This window comes from Lepisosteus oculatus, chromosome 8, assembly GCF_040954835.1.
Source record: "Lepisosteus oculatus isolate fLepOcu1 chromosome 8, fLepOcu1.hap2, whole genome shotgun sequence".
In the NCBI taxonomy this organism is placed as follows: Eukaryota; Metazoa; Chordata; class Actinopteri; order Semionotiformes; family Lepisosteidae; genus Lepisosteus; species Lepisosteus oculatus.
This window is the reverse complement of record NC_090703.1, coordinates 52,223,689-52,243,143: the sequence shown is the minus strand read 5'-3', so window position 1 is coordinate 52,243,143 and position 19,455 is coordinate 52,223,689. Positions and strand designations below refer to the sequence as shown.

The following is a 19,455-nucleotide window of genomic DNA, read 5'->3' as shown; positions in this document are numbered from 1 at the left end:
AGCTTGAAGACAGCTACAGAGCAACAAGAGAAAAAAAAACAACCTTTTCCACTTACATTGCCTTGATTAGCGCTCTCATCGCTCCCTCTGTCATCTCTGTCGGCTGTCTCCAGCTGCAATCAATTAAAACAATAAGGAGAGCTTTCAGCAACAAATCGCGCCATGTCAAAAACAACACTCCACCACAGGACAGATTCGTTCGGCTGCACTCTGGGTTTTAAAATAATGGAGAGAGTGAGATCAGAGATGAAAGAAAGGTGACAAACGAGATGGCTAAATTCAGCTCCTTTCGTATCAGCAGGCGAGTGATCCAAGGATCTCAAGCTGCCATTTCTTGAAGGAAGACTCATCCCCTTGAGCATCGTGGCTGAGTTTCTTGTGCCAAACCCCCACAAGTCCTTGTGTCAGGAAGTGGCTCCTGATTCCAATTTCAAATGCACTTCCTCTTGGACTCCATTTGAACCCCTTACTTTGTGTTTCACTGTTGATCCTGAAGAAGTTCACTGGGTTAGCTTTGTTAATACCTTTCTATTCTTGAACCAAGTCCTCTCCGAGTTGCCTTACAGAGGACAGTCTTTTAATCTTGGGAATATACGTACTTGTTCATACTTTGAGGGTTGAAAGGCAATAATATCTCCCATAGAAGAAAGAAAGTTATCTTGTGAAATACCTTTCAAGGCAGAGATCTTTTCTCTGTCATCTCCAGTGCCAACTGGTTATCTTGGCAAACAGATTCCCTGTAGCTACCGCACTGAAGCTGGAGGAGGCAGACTTTGAAAACAAATTGTTGTTCCGAGAAGTAAATACTGTAAAATATGTAAAGGCCTGTAAATGCTGTTTTTTTCAGCCTTGTTAAATGAATCACTTGCTTTCAATAAAAATGAAACAAAAGACTTGGTGTGCGCTCTATTCCCAATATCTGACGAATTATTTTAAAAATATTTTTCAAGCATTGAAACTAATTTTAAACTAATTTCATTTTAATTAAAGCACATATCAGATCCATCAGTTCTATTTATTTTTTTTTAATGAGCCTCTCCAGCATGCCAGATGTATTAGACACGCGGTTTTCTCTACTGTTTCATGTGAATCTTCACTGGGCCTTCTGCTTGGGAAGGAGTGTGTCAGGGTAGAAGGGAGGAGCTGCCGTGGAGGCATCTCCTTGGACAGCAACAGGCTGCTGTGCTGTACCGCACGGCCTTACTGTGGTTAGTGTTCAACCTTATCATGGCTGAGCACGGCTGAATTCCGCCGGGGAAATAAAACATTCTTAATGTTTCACTTTAGCTGCCATGGGCCTCATGACCATGTAATTGAAAAATAAAGGCTACAGAGGGAAGTGACAAGAAACCTTTCCACTTCATTTTCTGACAAAGGGGAAAGAGAATCCTCCTTCGCAGGGAGCGATACTGAATCATGCCGCCCACGCAGCGCTGTGCCATCTCCGCGGGGGGGCAGAGCTCTGGCGGCGCTGGCGGCTGGGGAAGGAAGGCGGACTGCGGGCCCTGGAGCGGCGGGCCGGCAGGCGGGAGGCCGCACTCCTGACCAGCGCCTTACAGCAGCAGGAGCAGCGGGCTGACCTGGCGCGGGTGTCCATGCGTCCCCCGGTCCTTCAGGCTCTGCAGCTCCGCCTCCAGGAGCTTCTTCTCCTCCAGGCTCCGCTCCAGCTCTGCCTCGCGCTGCGTCAGCTCATCGCGGATCTTCAGCAGTTGCTGCGAAAGGGGAAAAGGACAGAGGAGATATCAAAATGCTTCTGTGTAACAGTTTCCTGTAAATGAGTGCTCTTTCACATTTACTAAAGTTGTGCTCTTCCTTTTGACCAAGACCTGGAACATTTTCATTTCCCCAAATGCAAAACGTGTGATGAACAAACACCTGTTGAGTTCCATGTCTTTAATGTTTTCATTTTCATTCTTTATCTAAAAGGATTTCCAGGCACCAACACGGTAGCACCACGGCAAGGTACCGAACTACTGCAGACTTTACTGGACCCCAAGGACAGTTCAGCATCACCTCGTATATGTGCTGTAGAGAGGGACTGTGCACCTTTCCTGCACCCTGAGGTGCTGCTGCTGTTTAGACTCACGCTGATGTGCTTACATTCCTCACAGGCTGTTAACTTCTGCGCTCTGTCAGTCTAGAAGCTAAGCAATTACCCCTCTGACCCCACCACCGCGATGCCCAGGGCTAGGAGGGTCCTCCCCTGGGCTCTTCCTTGAGCCAGGAAGCTCAATAAATGACTTCAAAACAAGAGTGTTTGTCTGCTGCTGTGTGTTTCTCTACTGTTACTGCGAAGAACAACCTCAAACCTTCCCACTTGTTCTCTGCTGTCTGAGAACCTAACAGCTTTAAAAACCTCTGCACTGATACAATCCCAATTCTAACTTCACAATCGCAAACATTTCTGAATTCGGTCCCTCACTGGGGATGAAACACAATTCATGATTTATTTTGAGACTTAGCCTCTCCCTTCGTCCACAGACACTTACACAGACTAGGCTGTGAACCTTAGTATCAACAACAGGTCATTTCAGGCTCAGCTGGCAAAGCACCTGAAGAACAGAGCAGGAGAATATGTGGCCCTTCTGATTAACTACTGGAGACCTAACCTCCCCTGTCACACACAGGACATTCACCTGTGGGACAGAAGGCCTGCAGACTGTGCTGCATCATCACGAGGGGAACACCTATGTCCTACAGATACTAAACTGTAGCCACTGAGGCTATAATGTTTGAGCTGCTGCAATCAATAATTGAAACGCTGGTACCTGCTCAGACTCTTATACCCAGAGAATAACTCATCCGTTTCTATTTCAGTCATAATCCCTCATGAATAAATGAGACACGACTGCACAGAATGGCTGGTATCTACACACTCCTGCGCAAGAGAAACTGAACTAACTGCTTCAAGCACGAGAGACACCAATCCTACAGAAAGAACATCTCCCCCAGGACTATCAATGAGAAAAACACCTCTGGGAAGAGTGAGCGGGCCTGTGGGGTGCAGGAGGCAGTCAGTCTTGGTTGTGTGAGTGAGAACGAGGCAGAACAGAATGTTTTTGCAGAAAGGTTCCTGCTGCAAAGAAAATGAAAAGTTAGGGGAACAGCAGAAGATACACATTATGGCTTCACAAGCAGCTCGACAACCTGGAGCTTGTACAAGTCAGAGTTCTGTTCAGAAAAAAAGGTTAGTTTGATCTTAGCACAAGAGCTCTTCCAGCAGCGCCATGGTAATTATCACTGCCCTGACAGTGAGTGTGTTAGAAGTGTTACAACAGAAGGACTCTAAGTCTTGTTAAATTCTAATATCTGCAACAATTCCAGGTTGTGCCTGGACATGTGCATGATTATGCCACTGTGTCCAGGCTGAACTTTCCTATTACAATACTGCATACCCTCAGCACAGGCCTGGTACAATACAGCGTACCCTGAGCACAGGCCTGGTGCAATACGGCGTACCCTGAGCACAGGCCTGGTGCAATACGGCGTACCCTGAGCACAGGCCTGGTGCAATACGGCGTACCCTGAGCACAGGCCTGGTGCAATACGGCGGACCCTGAGCACAGGCCTGGTGCAATACTGCGTACCCTGAGCACATACCAATACCATGCAAACATTAATTTTTCCCATTGCACATGCAGTGTAAAGGTAATACAAGCCTTCCATAATTTAGTACATTATCGATATCTTTCAATTCTAAAATGAGGTCTGTAGTAGTTCAGGTGGGTAGCTGTGCCAGCATGCGTAGCTGAGAAGGCTTCACACCTGAAGAAGGCTCCACGGACGAAACGTTGTGTTTTCTTTCTTTTTTTTTCAGCATGGAATAAACATATTATTTGTTCCTAAAATGAGGTCTTATTACCACTTTATGTGGCTTTAATTGAGATGTCAGTTATCCGAACTCCAACCCTGAAAAACATGCTAAAGATGGTTCATGCCCTGTGTTGCCGGTACCTTCTCTAGCCCTGTGCTGCCGGTACCTTCTCTAGCCCTGTGCCTTCAGTACCTTGTGCACGAGTGCCCTACCTTCTGCATGCCCTGCAGTGCCTGTTGCAGGAAGCTCAGCTGCTGCTGGCGGGTGGCATCTTCCTCGCTGCGCTGCGGCAGCGCCTTCCCCTGCTCCTGCTTCAGCAGCTCCACCTCGTTCCGGTAGGCGTCCAGCTGGCAGCGCAGGCTGTCGTTCTCCTCCTTCAGAGCCTCTGCCTGAGCCGCTGGCCCTGCGGGCGAGAGCAGGCCACCCAGGGGAGGGAGTGGCAGTGAGGCAGGGCAGGAGGCAGGTGTGGCAGAAACGAACAACAACACAGGCAGTGTTTCTCGACTGAAGCCACCTTGGGACATTAATGAACGCGATCTTCCAGAGCACTGTAGATCATTTCCTGTACCAAGGTATTTTATTTTAATGAGGAAACATTATGCAAAAGCCATTTGTTAAAATTTCTATACAAATCTAACTTAGTATGTATTTGGATTGTAAACTATTATTTTCAATCAAATTTATGCAAAGTGTTCCCTTTCTGGTATTCACAGCCACTTGCTATAGCTACAGCTGATCAGGGTTCAGTGTGTCAGAGTAGCACATTAGAGAAGAGCTCCATTTGTATTCATACACAACTAAGGGATGAGATGCTAAGAGGCACTGCTAATGCTTCCAGGAGCTACTTCTATTGAAAATGCATTAACAATCATTATCTGTGCTATGGTTCACAAAAAACACTTGACTGTAAATGCTTTAAGCACTGTATGGTTGGCTTATGCAAGGGCTTGATATTCATGGCTCTCATTCTCCCCATCTTAAAGTGCAGAATAGGTAAGCAAATATGTGAGACAGGAGCCGAGTGAGTCAAGCAGGAGAATATTTCTTAGATATAAACCTGCATACCAGGTGTACAGAGATACAGCAGTGTCAAGGAGAATTTGTAAATGCAGCTCTGTATTCGGAACAGGGGAAAGGTTATTAATGGGCAGAGGCCATTCAGGCTATTTTGCTTGTCTGGTTCATGTTAACGTCCCTGATTCCAGAGCCTCATGAAGCCATTTGTTGAAGTATTTTGGTGATTTGGCCTCAACCGCAGGGCAGTTTGGTACAAGGTCTTAGCAATTCAGAGACGCTCATGGATTGGAGCTGTACTGTATATAACATGTTCTTCAGCTAGCCTCTGCACTTCATATCAAGGCGTGCAAATTTGTGTTTCTAATGTGCAGTGATCAGGGAGGAAAATGCAGGAACTCTCATATTGGAATTAACAATCAAGCTATACCTGCTGGCCTACAGCAAGCTAAAGAATATTGGTTGTAGAACACAAACACTGCAACAGATCTGATTTGCACAGCAAGTCTCAAAAATCCACCTGGTGCAAAATACGTATTGGAACTAGAGTTGTTGGCAATAAATCAAATAAAACAGCACAGATACAAAATTAAACATACAGCTATGAACAATAAACATCTAATGAATTTCATTTTCAATCCCTTCAGGTTATTGGTAGTCTTTGTGTCATTATTGTGATAATTAAATAACTGGGGTGGCACACAAAATCAAAACTCAGTAAAATAATGATTACATTTGCATATATTTGCATATTAACAAGCAACATGTCATATTAGAAAATCCAGAAGATCATTAATGCTGAGTTCAAAACAAAACAGAATGCTTCATGGAACAACATGCATCCTCAGAACCTGCCTGTGGTGCTTCTAGCTTGGGTGACTCTTCCTGAGATAAGGTGATGTGAAGCAATTCAGTGCTTGTGCTGTAGTTCTTGCAGATAAGGCTGCAGGCATTGCAACAAGACCATTGCTTTAAGGTTCGTCTTTCTTTTATTATGGTTCATTTGTTACAGCGTATATCCTGAGTCAAGCCCTTGCAACACAGCTTGCAATTCTGCTTCCAAAGAGCAGCTGCAGACTGATACCTACTGACTTCTCTTCACAGACCATGCTGCTGCAGGGCAGGGCCAGCACAGCAGAGAGCCCCACGTGTGCGTCACCCCAACCCTCCGTGCCCGAGGGTCACACAGAAGAGCTCCTGCACTTCGGGAAGCTCTCCACTGAGAGAAATGGAGCCCTCAAATTAATCTGAATTTAAACCTTCAGGGAGGCAAGCCATTTGGTAAGCTCCATTAAACCCAGTGCAGATGGCTCTATTTGACAAAGGAGTGCTCTGTTGTGTAGAACAAGAGGAGGAATAGCTGCTAGATTATGTGTTGGGGAGTCATTGCTGTGCGGACAGAGTAAACAGGAAGAAGGCAGTCCAGACTGATTCTTCCCCTTGTGAAATACTAGAACAAGATGCAATTAGGCTGTCTCTGTATGTGCTTTTCACTGAGTGATACGGCCACTTAAAGGACAGAATCTGTCAGCTGTTGCTGCCTCTGATTCTTGTACCATATGGCATAATATAACATCACAGTATTTAGGGATACCTAAATCAGCATCATTCTAACAGCTTTAAAAAAGATCTTTTTAAGAACCCATAAAAATACATCACAGTCCTCCTTTTTCTTCTCTCCCAGTCTTTTAAGTATCTCCCAGGTCCAGTCAACTGCCTTCAAGGGCACTAACTGTACTACTGCTCTACTCCCCATTCTGACTTCTTCATTGACACAGGGGCTTCTAGGCCCAGCTCAGTCAGTGTCATGGCTGCTCTGACACCTGCCCAGGACATCCTACAGAGACAGCGAGGTACCTGTCTCATCGGAGTCCTTGCTTTCTGGAACATCCTCCATGTCATCGTCCGACATCTCCATCTCCTCCTCTCTGCGGATTCCCATCAGCTCCTCGTTGTGGATGTTTCGTATTTCCTGCGGGAACATGAGTGTGGGAGGGGGCGACTGTTATTCCAAAATGCACAAACAAATCCATCGGGAACATGTTCAGCAACACCTTTACTTAACTGTTCTTCTGCAACCTGGAGGAAAACCAGTTTCCCGAACTTCACCACAACACCCCTCCTCCAAAAGTCAGTTCAATTTTCATTTAATCAAAAATTCTTTAAACTGAGAAATCGTGCTGTGAAGTTTTGAAAATTAAATTTATGAAATTAAATTTTAATTGATATATGTATGTGCAGGTTATAATATTACAGAAATTATATAGTACATGAACAACACATTCAGAAATATGAGCTGGAAGACCATTGCAGAACAGATGCCGTCTCTTAGAAGAGCCTCATTTCAATCTTTCAGCAAGCTATGACTGTGTGCCATCGGATCATTATCCTAATATTGTTGGAGGCCTATTATCATTCTCCATGCTCGCCCTGCCTGCTCTTTGTGTGGTTCAGTGCTGTTCATATGACCATGCGCTAGCTTGCCATGCTGGGCCCCTCTAGTTGGGCAGAGCAGCCCAGGAGGCAGAACAGATGTCCACATCGCCGCACGGAAGAGAAAAGTGCACTCAGCCGCTCAGCAGCCAATGGACTGAAGTGAACACAAACACGATATGCTGCAGTACGGCAGCGTGGCCCCATGATGTTACCAAACACCATTAGGAAAAGACTCCTTAAGCAAACAAACAAAAAGGCTGTAAACAAACACTGCCATCTGTCGTGAGTTTCATACGGTTTTACATTGAACTACGAAGGTCAGTCAGATGGCACCAAAATGAGTCAATATATACGACTGGGATAATGAAACAATGAACATTTAAGGACATAATGAACGCGTGTCATTTACAAGATATCTCTCGGCAATGAAGCCTTTGGAAATGTAGAGAATTCCTACCAGACCTTCAAACTTTAAAGTTCTGTGAAAGCAGAGCTCAAGTTGTTCACAGACCCTGCGTGCAGGTCCTCCTGCACAGACTTGGAGAAAGACAGACCAGGAGGAAAAACACACGTCTCCACATAGGCTCCCTTGAAAACTTCCTGCTTCAAACTCATTTTGTCTGCTTTAAAAAAGGCTTGTCATTACAGCATGGGAAGACTGGTGTTGGCAGCTAGACTGGAAATAAATGCATGACCTACTCATGTGAAGACAGAAATCGTTGATCTGCTGATGTAATTATTGGCACTCTGTATTGTAAGTGAGTTAATTTGTCACCAGAAAATATTAATTTCCACTTCCTGGAATGAATGAGCATTTGAGAAACTTAAGAGTAGATATTGCTGAAGTATGTGCAATTTATTGAAGAAAAAGTACTGATCAGATTCTTGTTTCAGATAGTGTGCTAATGCCCAAGCTCAACAAAATATACTCCTGACAGAACCAGAACAATGAATTGCATATTGTGAAAAACTGGTCAAATAAATCAAAGGTCGGTTCTTGACCTTACCAGGAGGGATTTATCTTTGCCTTTTCAGAGATATTTTAACATTAGAAGATGCAAGACACACCGATCCTGGACAATGTCTGAACCTCACAGACAGGTCTTTAGGAAGTAGGACATCCTTGAATGTCAAAACACTAGTCTGCACATACAAGAAAACCCCATGTCTAGTGAAAATCTGTTTCTTAATAATCCAGATGTTGACTGCAATTACAACTGGATTTTTCATTTAACAAATTGGTCTTTGGCACAAAGATTTGTTAAACATGTTCATTCTGTTTATTTGCAGTCCCTGCAAGTGGGCAACAGATCATGTTATTCAGTTACTAACACATTATAATAGTGATAATGTATACTAAATATTTGACTTGAACATCTGAATTTGTTGTGAATCAGATTTAGGAAGGTAAGCCAACAGCACTTAAAAACTATTACTTACCAAAGCCAAGATGGTACAAAGGGATGTCTAACTGACTTACCTAGAGGGTGAGCACCTGTCCTCTGTGGACATGCAAACAGAATGCCCCTTTATACCCACAGGGAAATGCTGATTGTGTCTGCAAAGGGTCTGACTGTGCGACCTTACCTTCCATTAACAGGAAATTAACAATACACCCAACTCAATCCCAAGGTTTCGAAGGAAAAAAAGCTATGCAACAGGAGCAGTTGATATACATGACAATAGAAATAATCCAACCCAGCAATATGGTTCTGTTTTTCACCTGCCCAGTGTGGTTCCTTACTGGGCAAACAAGACAGACAGAGGCCCACTTATAGGACTAAGGAAAAAACAGAGCTGACATCCACCTTTGGAAAAGCAGAATGCAGTCATAGTGGGCATTTTATACACAACCCAACAATTATAAAATATTCTATCAACTGCCAATCCCCAGGAACATTCATTTGTATTAATTTCTAGCATGATGGCATCAGATAAAAAATATAATGAGCTTGATCAAAGAAACTCCTGCTGCTACAGGTATGAAGTCATTTATAGCTCTCGTTTCTTGCAGAATGAAAAGGACAGTGTCAATGACATGTTTTGAAGAGACAACAACTCTTTGTTAGGCCGATATACGTATTTTCTGTATAACTGGAGAAGAATTAAAACTGAATTAGGTCTTCTGTACAAAGAGAGTGGGAGAAAATAAAATTGAAACAGAACAGTGAGAATGCAACCAGGAAAAAAACTAAAAGTAAAAAAAGAAAATCTATACAAGGCAGAGGAAGAAGGCAGCTGAAATATCATTTTGAAAATTGCAAATCTGAAATGCAAGTCACTTCTTCTGCCAACCATTACAGGCAGAAGATGCAGGTCACACATTCTCCCTCTTTTTCTCAGGTTTCTCACATCCAAGCATGTTACTTTTCCTCTGCAGATGCAGAAAATTGCTTTTTTAAGTTTGTCCTACATGAAGCCACTGCGTCTGCTGCTGCAATGGGCTTCCTGACCTGAGAAGGTGTGAGCCCTGGTGACTGTCTTAATCAAGAGGGCTGAAGGCTCTCTCATGGCTAATCACCCCCGCAGCGAGGGATTTTAATTTGCACTGGTGTGAGGCAGGCAGAGAGAGGAGAGCCAGGGTCCTGGGGCCACAGACAAGAGAACGGAGGTGCAGCTACATTCTGCAGTAGCCACGGGCAATCTCGATACAACTGCCACATACAAAATAAAAATAAACAAACAGATTCACAATCATTTCGAACATAAAAAACTTCTTCCAATGATTTTGTTTTTTCTACACAAGCAAACAAGCCCTAAAATCAACACTTGCCACGATAGAGAGAAGCCGTAAGAAGAGAAGAGAAGAGTAAGTCAGTGAGAAGAAGCTATTGAAAGCCTTTAACACTGTATCTTACACCAGCATTTCCACAACTGCTTTGGACACCACTCCCTGGAAAAGAACACAGTTTGGGCTGATGGATGAAATAGAGAAGGACAGGCAGATAGACAGACAGGGACAGACACAGGACGCAAACAGAGAAGGACACTTGAGACACAGCTGGGCTGAGACAGAGACGGGGGAGACAGCTGGCACAGGAAGGACCAGCAGAGAGGCTGGAGGAAAGGCTGGCTGACTGCTGGACCAAGGGTCAGCAATTAAGACATAACCCACAATTCCTACCCTATCACATCACCTTCCTGTGGAGATCTCCTCTCTCTTACACACTCCTATGCCTTTCACCAGCAAGGAACACTGAGAACAGCTGACATTAAATAATGAGACTATTATGATGTAGTAATGAGCCCCATTTAAACCACAGCTTTAGCAAAAAAGAAATCTGTCCAGTCTCTTAAAACCATGAAAAAATTAAATATTTGCTTTACTTGCAAAAAGCCCCTTTAGATTAATGGCTTAAAAGGATGTAGAAAAACGACAAGAGAGAAGGGGAGAGAAGGAAAATAAGAGACTACTTAGGTATCAGAGGGAAATTGTGTTAATAGTTTTTAAAGACTAACCTACATTAATTTAAAAATTCATGTTTTCCTCTTTTCTAAATATCTGCAAAATAATTCAGTGCAATCTGGGAAGTGGTTATTTTGAATTTGATTCACACTGCCTGTACCCAATAACTCTGCCGTCTTAAGCAATAATTACATTAGCATCAGAGCAAGTTCTTCAGCAAATTATGGAAATTAGTCAAATGGAAATACAGAAAAATGTGCAAAGATGCAATTCAGGGTGCATAATTATAAATAAAGGTTAAGAAAGAAAAAAATAAAATATTCACATTAATTAAAAGCCTGTTGGAAGCCCTTAAATACAGTAGGAGCACCTCAAAGACAAATTGATCATTCTGTGGTAGAAACCACAGACATAATTTAAAACCTTACGTAAGAATACAGTTTAAATAATGGACATGGCCATGTGCAATTCAGACACTCCGTCCACAGAGTTAGCTTTGCAAACAATATAGAGGTGTATGAATGCACAGACTCTTCTTTTAGAACATAATTTACTTCTAAATTCAAACTATTCGCAGCTGAAGCGACACTGGGACTCACAAAGACACAAGCATGAAACGGAAGATAACACATTCAATGTAACCTCAATCATAAATTAACAATATCACAGGAATACTGGATAAATGGGAAAATGTGCTCAAGATGTTTTTTAAAAGGTAAGAATAACAGCAGTTATTCATTGCTTCGAAGAGAGATCTGTGGCAACAAATAGATGTTGGTGTGATCTGACTTTGCAGGCACAATGGATAACAATCCAAAAACAAGACGAATGAGAGAGAACATCACACAGTAGGAAGCCACTGTTACAGCTGCCCTCCGGTGACAGAGGCAGCAGAGAGAACGCACCCATGATCCAGAAAAAACTCACTGCTCTTCTGTTGGCAAATTATTGTTGCAGAGCTCCTCGCTTAGAAAAAAAAAATCCTGGCAGAGCTTTGACCCATAAGAGTTTATCCTTCACTGCTGAAGAAATTAGGCTGTTAATTACAGTGGAAGAACTGTTTGCTCATTTAAGCACCAGAAGGGTGTGCTATTGATTAAAGTGAGGGAACGTACAGAAAGTTTCATCAAATATCAACCCTTCCCCTAGGGAAAAAATAGCTTTTCAAGCATAAAAAAACAACTATGTGAGCCACTTTTTAAAAACAGACATGACAGGCTTTAATGCTTTAAAAAAAGCAAGGAAGCTATAAGGGCTTGCTTCGCCATTGAGCATAAACATTGAGAGGTACAGCTGTCTTGTGATGGAGACCTTCTGGGGCAGTCGGGGTGTGGGGAGGGTGACAGTCTGGGGGTGTGGGGAGGGTGACAGTCTGGGGGTGTGGGGAGGGTGACAATGGGGGTGTGGGGAGGGTGACAGTGGCAGTCGGGGTGTTGGGAGGGTGACAGTCTGGGGGTGTGGGCAGGGTGACAGTGGGGGTGTGGGCAGGGTGACAGTCTGGGGGTGTGGGCAGGGTGACAGTGGGGGTGTGGGCAGGGTGACAGTCTGGGGGTGTGGGCAGGGTGACAGTCAGGGGGTGTGGGGAGGGTGACAGTCTGGGGGTGTGGAAAGGGTGACAGTCTGGGGGTGTGGGCAGGGTGACAGTCTGGGGGTGTGGAAAGGGTGACAGTCTGGGGGTGTGGGGAGGGTGAAAGTCTGGGGGTGTGGCCAGGGTGACAGTCTGGGGGTGTGGCCAGGGTGACAGTCTGGGGGTGTGGGCAGGGTGACAGTGGGGGTGTGGGCAGGGTGACAGTCTGGGGGTGTGGGCAGGGTGACAGTGGGGGTGTGGGCAGGGTGACAGTGGGGGTGTGGGCAGGGTGACAGTCTGGGGGTGTGGGCAGGGTGACAGTGGGGGTGTGGGCAGGGTGACAGTCTGGGGGTGTGGGCAGGGTGACAGTCTGGGGGTGTGGGCAGGGTGACAGTCTGGGGGTGTGGAAAGGGTGACAGTCTGGGGGTGTGGGGAGGGTGACAGTCTGGGGGTGTGGGGAGGGTGACAGTCTGGGGGTGTGGGCAGGGTGACAGTCTGGGGGTGTGGGCAGGGTGACAGTCTGGGGGTGTGGGCAGGGTGACAGTCTGGGGGTGTGGGGAGGGTGACAGTCTGGGGGTGTGGGGAGGGTGACAGTGGCAGTCGGGGTGTTGGGAGGGTGACAGTGGGGGTGTGGGCAGGGTGATAGTCTGGGAGTGTGGGGAGGGTGACAGTCGGGGTGTGGGCAGGGTGACAGTCTGGGGGTGTGGGCAGGGTGAAAGTCTGGGGCAGTGGAGCTCTGCATTCATATGCAACAGTAAAAGCAGAATTCCCTAAATGCTAGTAACTAAATATCATTGTGTGCTTTACCTTTTCTATGAACATGGAATCAAAGCCCTTAGGAGTCCATTTCAAACCAGCATTCAGCCAGCTGTGCTACCTTCTGCACAGCAGCTGGCCTCCCCATAAAGCATAGGCAAGCCTAGATGATAAGGAAAAGCTCACCGAGTTTCACATAATGGAGTGTTGTAGAGCGCTGGGCACTTAGCTGCCTTAATTCCTTGCTTAACTCTAAATTAATTCTCTGTTAAAAAACTGGCAAACTCTAGAGAAAAACAGAGGGTGGGGTGGAAGATGTGGAAATGGAGAAAGGAAGAAGAAATGAGAGAGGGAGCTACTGACAGAAGAAACAAACACATACAGAAGTATAAACAGAAAAAATGACCAACCTCTGCTTGCTTGCGCCACACGTCCAGGTTCTTGCGCTGGGCTTTCGAGAAATGGTCCCATGCCTTTTGTTTGGAAGCAGCGTGGAATACAGACACAATCTGCTCAACTGTGGTGGTGTGCAGGGCCGGTCAGATAGCGAACCCAGATTGTACCGTCCGGACAGAGGGCGGGTGGGAGGAGCAGAGGAGTAAAAAAGTGGAATCAGGCAGGTAGGCAGTCATGCTGTACTCTCCGTTACAGCACAGGGCTGTGTTTCGGGTCTGGGTCATGTCAGGCGGGAAGGTTGTGGGACCATGATAAAACGAGAGGCCCACGGTCCCACCGCGAGATGACTGCTGTCCTAAAACACCAGACGGTGCGGCACACTGCATGAAAAACAGACGGCTTATCCCGGTCAAGCTGTCAGAAGTCTTGGAATCCCATCATAAATGGTGGAGAGCATGCAATAAATCAACCAATCAAGAGCTTTGGAAGCCTGGAGCCAGTTCCCTGTGGAACCTAGCCCAGCAAGCAAGCAAGCAGCCCAGTAAGCCACTGGAGCTGCCTGTTTCCTGGGGATGTATCACCAGTTTCTGTCACACTGTTCGTCCCCAGGTTGCAGTCGAACAGTTCAAGCAATCTGACTGTGGTCATGCACACACAAAGGCGTTTCCTCCATTGGAAAATGAATTTCTCTTCAAAAATCATTTAACAATTTCCACCTTTACTGTGGTTGTTATTCTGGAAGGGGTGTAGGTCTTGTTTACGCTCTTAACAAAGGGAATTTGTCATCTGAGTTTGACTTACCTCATTGCCTCCTACAGTGCGAATTAGAAATGATGCAGCATTAATGACAAATCACTCCTAAAACAGCTCTAGTAGCTGATAGATTTTCCTTCACTTTCAACACGAGTCACTATTTTCTCATTAAATAATCCATTTGTGATATAATCCCCAAAGAAAAAAAAATCTGTGTAAAAATTTACATTCAATCTTTACGAGCTTTAAATGTATAAGTCAAACCAGAAGTTCTGACCACACTGTGACCACTGTAAGCCGTTAATTTCATGCAGTGATGACTTGAATCTTATAACACACCCCTGACAGTAACAGCACTCTCTCACCGTCAGAGCTATCATAGCAGATGTCAGCACAGTGCAGGCAAGCTGTTTACAAAGTCATTTCATTTTTAAGACGAGGCATGAATCACAGGAAAACATGTGGCCCTGTGCGAGTGTGTGCTTGTCTATATGCCTCTCGATTGAACATATTTCATTAAGGGTATAAAGGGAAAAATCGTGCAAAGTGTCCTCATCTTTCTTAGGTTTAATTTCCAACTCAGTTTACAGATGAAATAAGATGTGTACGTTTTATATTTGTTTCCAACTTACAAGCCACACATCCTGCTCAGACTTCACTTTGGACAACATTAATACAGTGAGTACAACAGGGGCTTAATGGTGATGCACTTACAGAGCTATGAGTCCGCACTCATAACTACTGCTTCTGTTCAGGGTTCATTTTTGTTTTCTGGCACTAAGTCAGTGAGCACTAATTAGAAATAAATACAGCAAGCACTAATTAGAAATAAATACAGCAAGCACTAATTAGAAATATGTACACACTAATAAAATAGAACAAGAAATGGACATCAAATAATTTCAGCGCCTTTGAGCTGTCATGCATGGCTTCATTCCAAAGTTTGCTCTGGAGCACAAATTTCCTGACAGCTGAGGCTTCCCTTTTCTTCCAAGGGTAAAGGGCGAGGAAATAATCAAATCCCGCCGGGACGTGCTGACTTGTGTCCAGCTGGTCAGAAACAGTTACAAAGTGAAGATGCCACCAGCGTTTCTGTGGAATCTGACATGCACATATGCACAGATGTTAAACAGCAATGCTGCTGGAAACAGTTTGCTTGGCTCTCGGTCATTCTGGTTTGCAATGCAACGCCTATATGCATTCCAGCCAACATAGTGATACTGTGCAGGACAGAAAGCTAGTTGCTGCTGCTCCCTGCCACAGCTGATGAAGACGAGGATGAAAATTTTGCAGAGCCTCCCTTACTGGACTGAAAAACTCTTGTGATGAAAAAGCAAAGTTACTAGCACGTGGGATGCCTTTTATTTGGAGAATAATTTGGAGTTGCTTGTTTGACAGAAAAATGCCGGTCCAGCACTCCCCTGAGAGCAGCTCCGAAAGAGCCAATCTGCCACCACTCCTCGGAGGAGCTCCGGGCCCACCACTGCCAGGGGAAGGAGCAGTCTCTCCGAAACCTTATTATAATCGCTCTTAATAAACCTCTGTGTCGATAAGGCATCCTCAGCTCTCACCGCGGCTGTGAGACGCTGGAGTGAAGGGATGTTATCAAGATCGATAACTACTTTAGCATCCTTTAATTTGACGGAAGCAATCGATAGGGAAGGCAGAGGAGAGTTCGGAGCTCCCCTCCCCCCCGCAGACTCGGAGAGCTGACAGCACCTGTCTGACAGCCAGCCCACGCTCCTGCTTCTGCACAGGCTGCTCCGGAAACCGGTGACATTTAGAAAGCTGGTATTTCTTAATCAGTCCCCATCTTACCTGCCTTTGCAGCACATTTCAGTCTTGACTGCGGCTGCAGCCTGCTGTTTTGGGAATGCTTTGCCTTTTTTTTATTTGTCCCAATTTTCACGCGGGAACCTTTTATTTAAGGGCTGTCAGTCTTATCGAAGTGGGGACAAAAAAATTGTAAAGAGGAGCAAAACCAAGTCAAAACAAGCGCTGCTGTCCTGGGGCCGTTCATTCCTATTATTGAGAATTAAAGATTGACTGGATCTTGAAAATGGATCTTGCCCCAATGTAAGGATTTGTTTTATTAATTTTTTTCTGCAAAGAAGATTAATCTAATGATAATGCAACAAATTTCTTTTAATATAATTCTCTCACTATTCAACTTAATATGTAATTTGTGAAAACATCTCCTCCCAAGTAAAGGTTACTACAGTACTTCTTTTAAGATCTGCACCTGGGAGTTAGTGCCACTCAAAGTGAGGATAAGGTCCTGATCTGAATACAGGCACTGCTGGCTTACTGCAGGTAGGCCACACTCCTGATGAGTGAACGGTCGGTGCAGAGGAGACTGTTGCCTCCCCAGACAGTCCATAGGTGCCTGGAGTGTAATTCTACACACTCACTGTTCACTCCCTCAGAGAGTACTTTTGCTAACATGATTCATCGTTTTCATTTTGCCTTTTTTATCCACAGCAGCAAAGGAAATCAATTTTGAACATGTACTGTTGCGCCAGGTCTTCTTTACTTTTTAATCTGAGATGTTATGTAAAACAAACCAAGTAATAACTCATAGGTTTGCTTCTTGCTTCCTGGTGTAACAGCACATTAAATTGAAAAGCACCCAGCTTCACATGTGTCTACAAAGTGTGGCTAAATGTGCAGTATCAGTCCAATACATTAAGCCAGATAAATCAGAATATATATCATGGAAAACATTTTTTTAAATATGTATGAGATCTTGTTTGTATATGTGTCACATTTATAAACCCCTGCTAGAATTAAACTCCAGCGTGACATCAAAACTAGAACTAGAGTGAAAAACCAAGCCCATGAAAGGAAATGACTGTTGACCTGGTTGATTTGGATCATTCCACCATGGTGCTCTTACTGCCCTACCCACTCCGACTGGGCTGTGCTGACACTGCCTGGGCCTGCAGGATGCCCTTCTAACCCCCTCTACTGGTCCTTAAGAATTGAACTGAGCCCTATAATAGTCAATGAATTAATTAACTAGGGAGTACTAAAAGTCTGTAATATATTCAACTGAAGGGCTCCATATTGCATAGCAATATTCTAATGTACGTTTTGTCATGGGTGTGCTACAAAAGTCAATTGTCTCTGCACATTTTTGATTCTTTATTATTCATGTTGTTTTGTTACTTACTTCAACTCTATTGCAGACTTATCTTCTCCAGGTTAGTTGCCCAGGATTATTATAAACAAGTAGAACAAACAACAGTGCTGCATTTTAATTGAGCACTGCATTTAATCTACAGCTTAAAACTGCAAACCAATATTTCTTCATGCTGTTTGTTATGTTTTATAAAAGCATTCTTTGGCTTCTGTCTCGTACCTCTGCACTTTTAGACATCACATCTGGTTTCCAGACCAGGCATTTATTAGAAACTCATACTCTACCTGTACGTCTTTCACTTCACTTCCTCCCCAGTCTGACCTCCAAGACCTCCAACAGACTTACCTTTTCCAGTAACCCCCCCACCTCCCATCCCTTTAAGCATAAGAAATTCACAGCAGATGCATTATGCAAGCGGTGAACTCTTTTTGAAAGAGAGAGAACCTAAGAACTGAAGGAGGAATGGATTGATGCAGATTTCAGCTGACTCTATGAGTGCTTCTCAATGTTCGCAAGCACAGAAGAGCTATTCTTTTCTAGATTCTTGGACACCCATTCTTGTACGATAAGATTAGATAAGAGGCACAGATCCTTAGCCACAGAGCCACTGCTCTGCCCCAGTTGGTTTAGTTGGTTTTTAACAACAAGAGGGGAAGGGTAAATCCAAAATGACTTAGCAATGACTTGGCAATGGTATCTCTGTGACTTGGAGACTGTGCTCTCCGAGTGCAGGCTGATATGTGGGTTTAGTCGCCGTGACTGTGAGAGGTGCTGTCACTACACAGCCCTTCGTGCTTGCTGAAGTGAGAAGCAGATGCCAAATTTCTTCTTTCCTCCTTTTTTTGACCTCCTTAGCAGCCAGGAGTTTTAAACCACAGCCATGCAGACATGGTACAGTCTGGGCTAGGAAGGGTCAAGGGCCTACAATGGTGTGACCTTAGAACTGAGGGTATTAAATCTTGTAGTGGGGTCACTGAGTTCACCACTTGTGAGGTTCACAGAGAAAACACTGGAATGAAGGTTTTGGAATACAATGGTAAATTTCTTCTTAAAGATGGGGCTGACTCATAAAGTGGAGACACGGTGGCTGCCAATTTGTCCTACTGAGCCATCTCCCAGTACTGTGAGCTGATGGTTCTTCTTCTTGCTGCTTAACTGCACTGTGGCAGAAACCACAGCTCACACCTATGTAATAATACTGAAGCGCACTGAGGCCTTTCTGACCTCAATGTTAACAGGCAGTCTTCGGAGAGATGCTGAGTAATGCTTAATGCTCTGCCTTTTCTTTGCATTTTCCCAAGTCATCAGTGTGTGGGAAGAGCTATTTTGCCAAGCACAGGCCACTATCAGTCAATCTCCATTAAGATGTTCTTCTGCAAAGAGCTATGAACCTGTAACCAAAGGAGCTTCAGCTCTGTCATTTCACGAAGAGCACCTGCATGCCATCTATGAAGTAGAATGTGTCTGTGGAGCCCTGACACAATCAGGACGCAGGTCGCACAGTACTCACATTGAACCAGGATCCCAGCCAGGGCGTTCTTGAACTTCTCCTTTGCCTCCTCCATCTCCTTCTCGTGTGCCGCCTTCTCATTCATGAGCCTCCGGATGTGGCTGTTGGAGGACTGGATCATGGAGTAGAAGTTGTTGGCGTTTCTCCGGTTCACTTCACCTCGTTCCACCCAGGTCAGCAGAATGCGGATCGCCTCTGGGAACTTGGAGTCATCTGGAAGGGAAGGAGCCAACAGCAGAGAGGGAGATGGTGAGAAAATGAATAAGAAGAGACATAAAGAGAAATTTCTTTAAAAGAGAATTCCAGGTGGAAACACAATGGATTTAATGGCTCTGGTTTAGCACAAAGGCACAGGTGAGATCAAGGGTGCAACTGAAATCTTTAAGACAACCGGTGAGTCACACTGATGAGAAAGGAAACTGCCAGCTCCTCCTACCACCATCAACTTTGTTACTGTCTTCAGCACAGAAACCTAAAGAAAACTGGCAAATGCAAGGAGCTTGTACTGGGACTCCATATTCCTAAGTCTGCAATGACAAAAGCAGGTTCCAGGCTGCTTTCAATACGTACAACAAAGAGCACTTGCTTCTCATCTGTATTGGGCAACTGGTATAAAAGGATAAAGAATCAGGATAGGGAATGCAGCTGTGATCCATGAGAG

General features: G+C 44.7%; 1 protein-coding gene across 8 annotated transcripts in view; it reads right to left on the bottom strand.

Moving 5' to 3' along the window:
• The window catches only part of enox2 (ecto-NOX disulfide-thiol exchanger 2), a 187,275-nt gene that overhangs the window by 9,301 nt on the left and 158,519 nt on the right, over nucleotides 1-19,455 (bottom strand). For 7 of the 8 annotated variants that reach the window (XR_011190298.1, XR_011190299.1, XM_069193812.1 and 4 more), the window contains 6 exons: nucleotides 18,795-19,007; nucleotides 13,404-13,510; nucleotides 6,686-6,800; nucleotides 4,027-4,217; nucleotides 1,581-1,712; nucleotides 57-113 (listed from right to left, as the gene is read on the bottom strand). Coding sequence is in view for 6 of the 8 variants with exons in the window: in XM_069193812.1 (XP_069049913.1) it covers nucleotides 57-113; nucleotides 1,581-1,712; nucleotides 4,027-4,217; nucleotides 6,686-6,800; nucleotides 13,404-13,510; nucleotides 18,795-19,007 (815 nt within the window). In the remaining 2 variants the exon portion in view is untranslated. The other variant, XM_069193814.1, reaches the window with a different exon arrangement.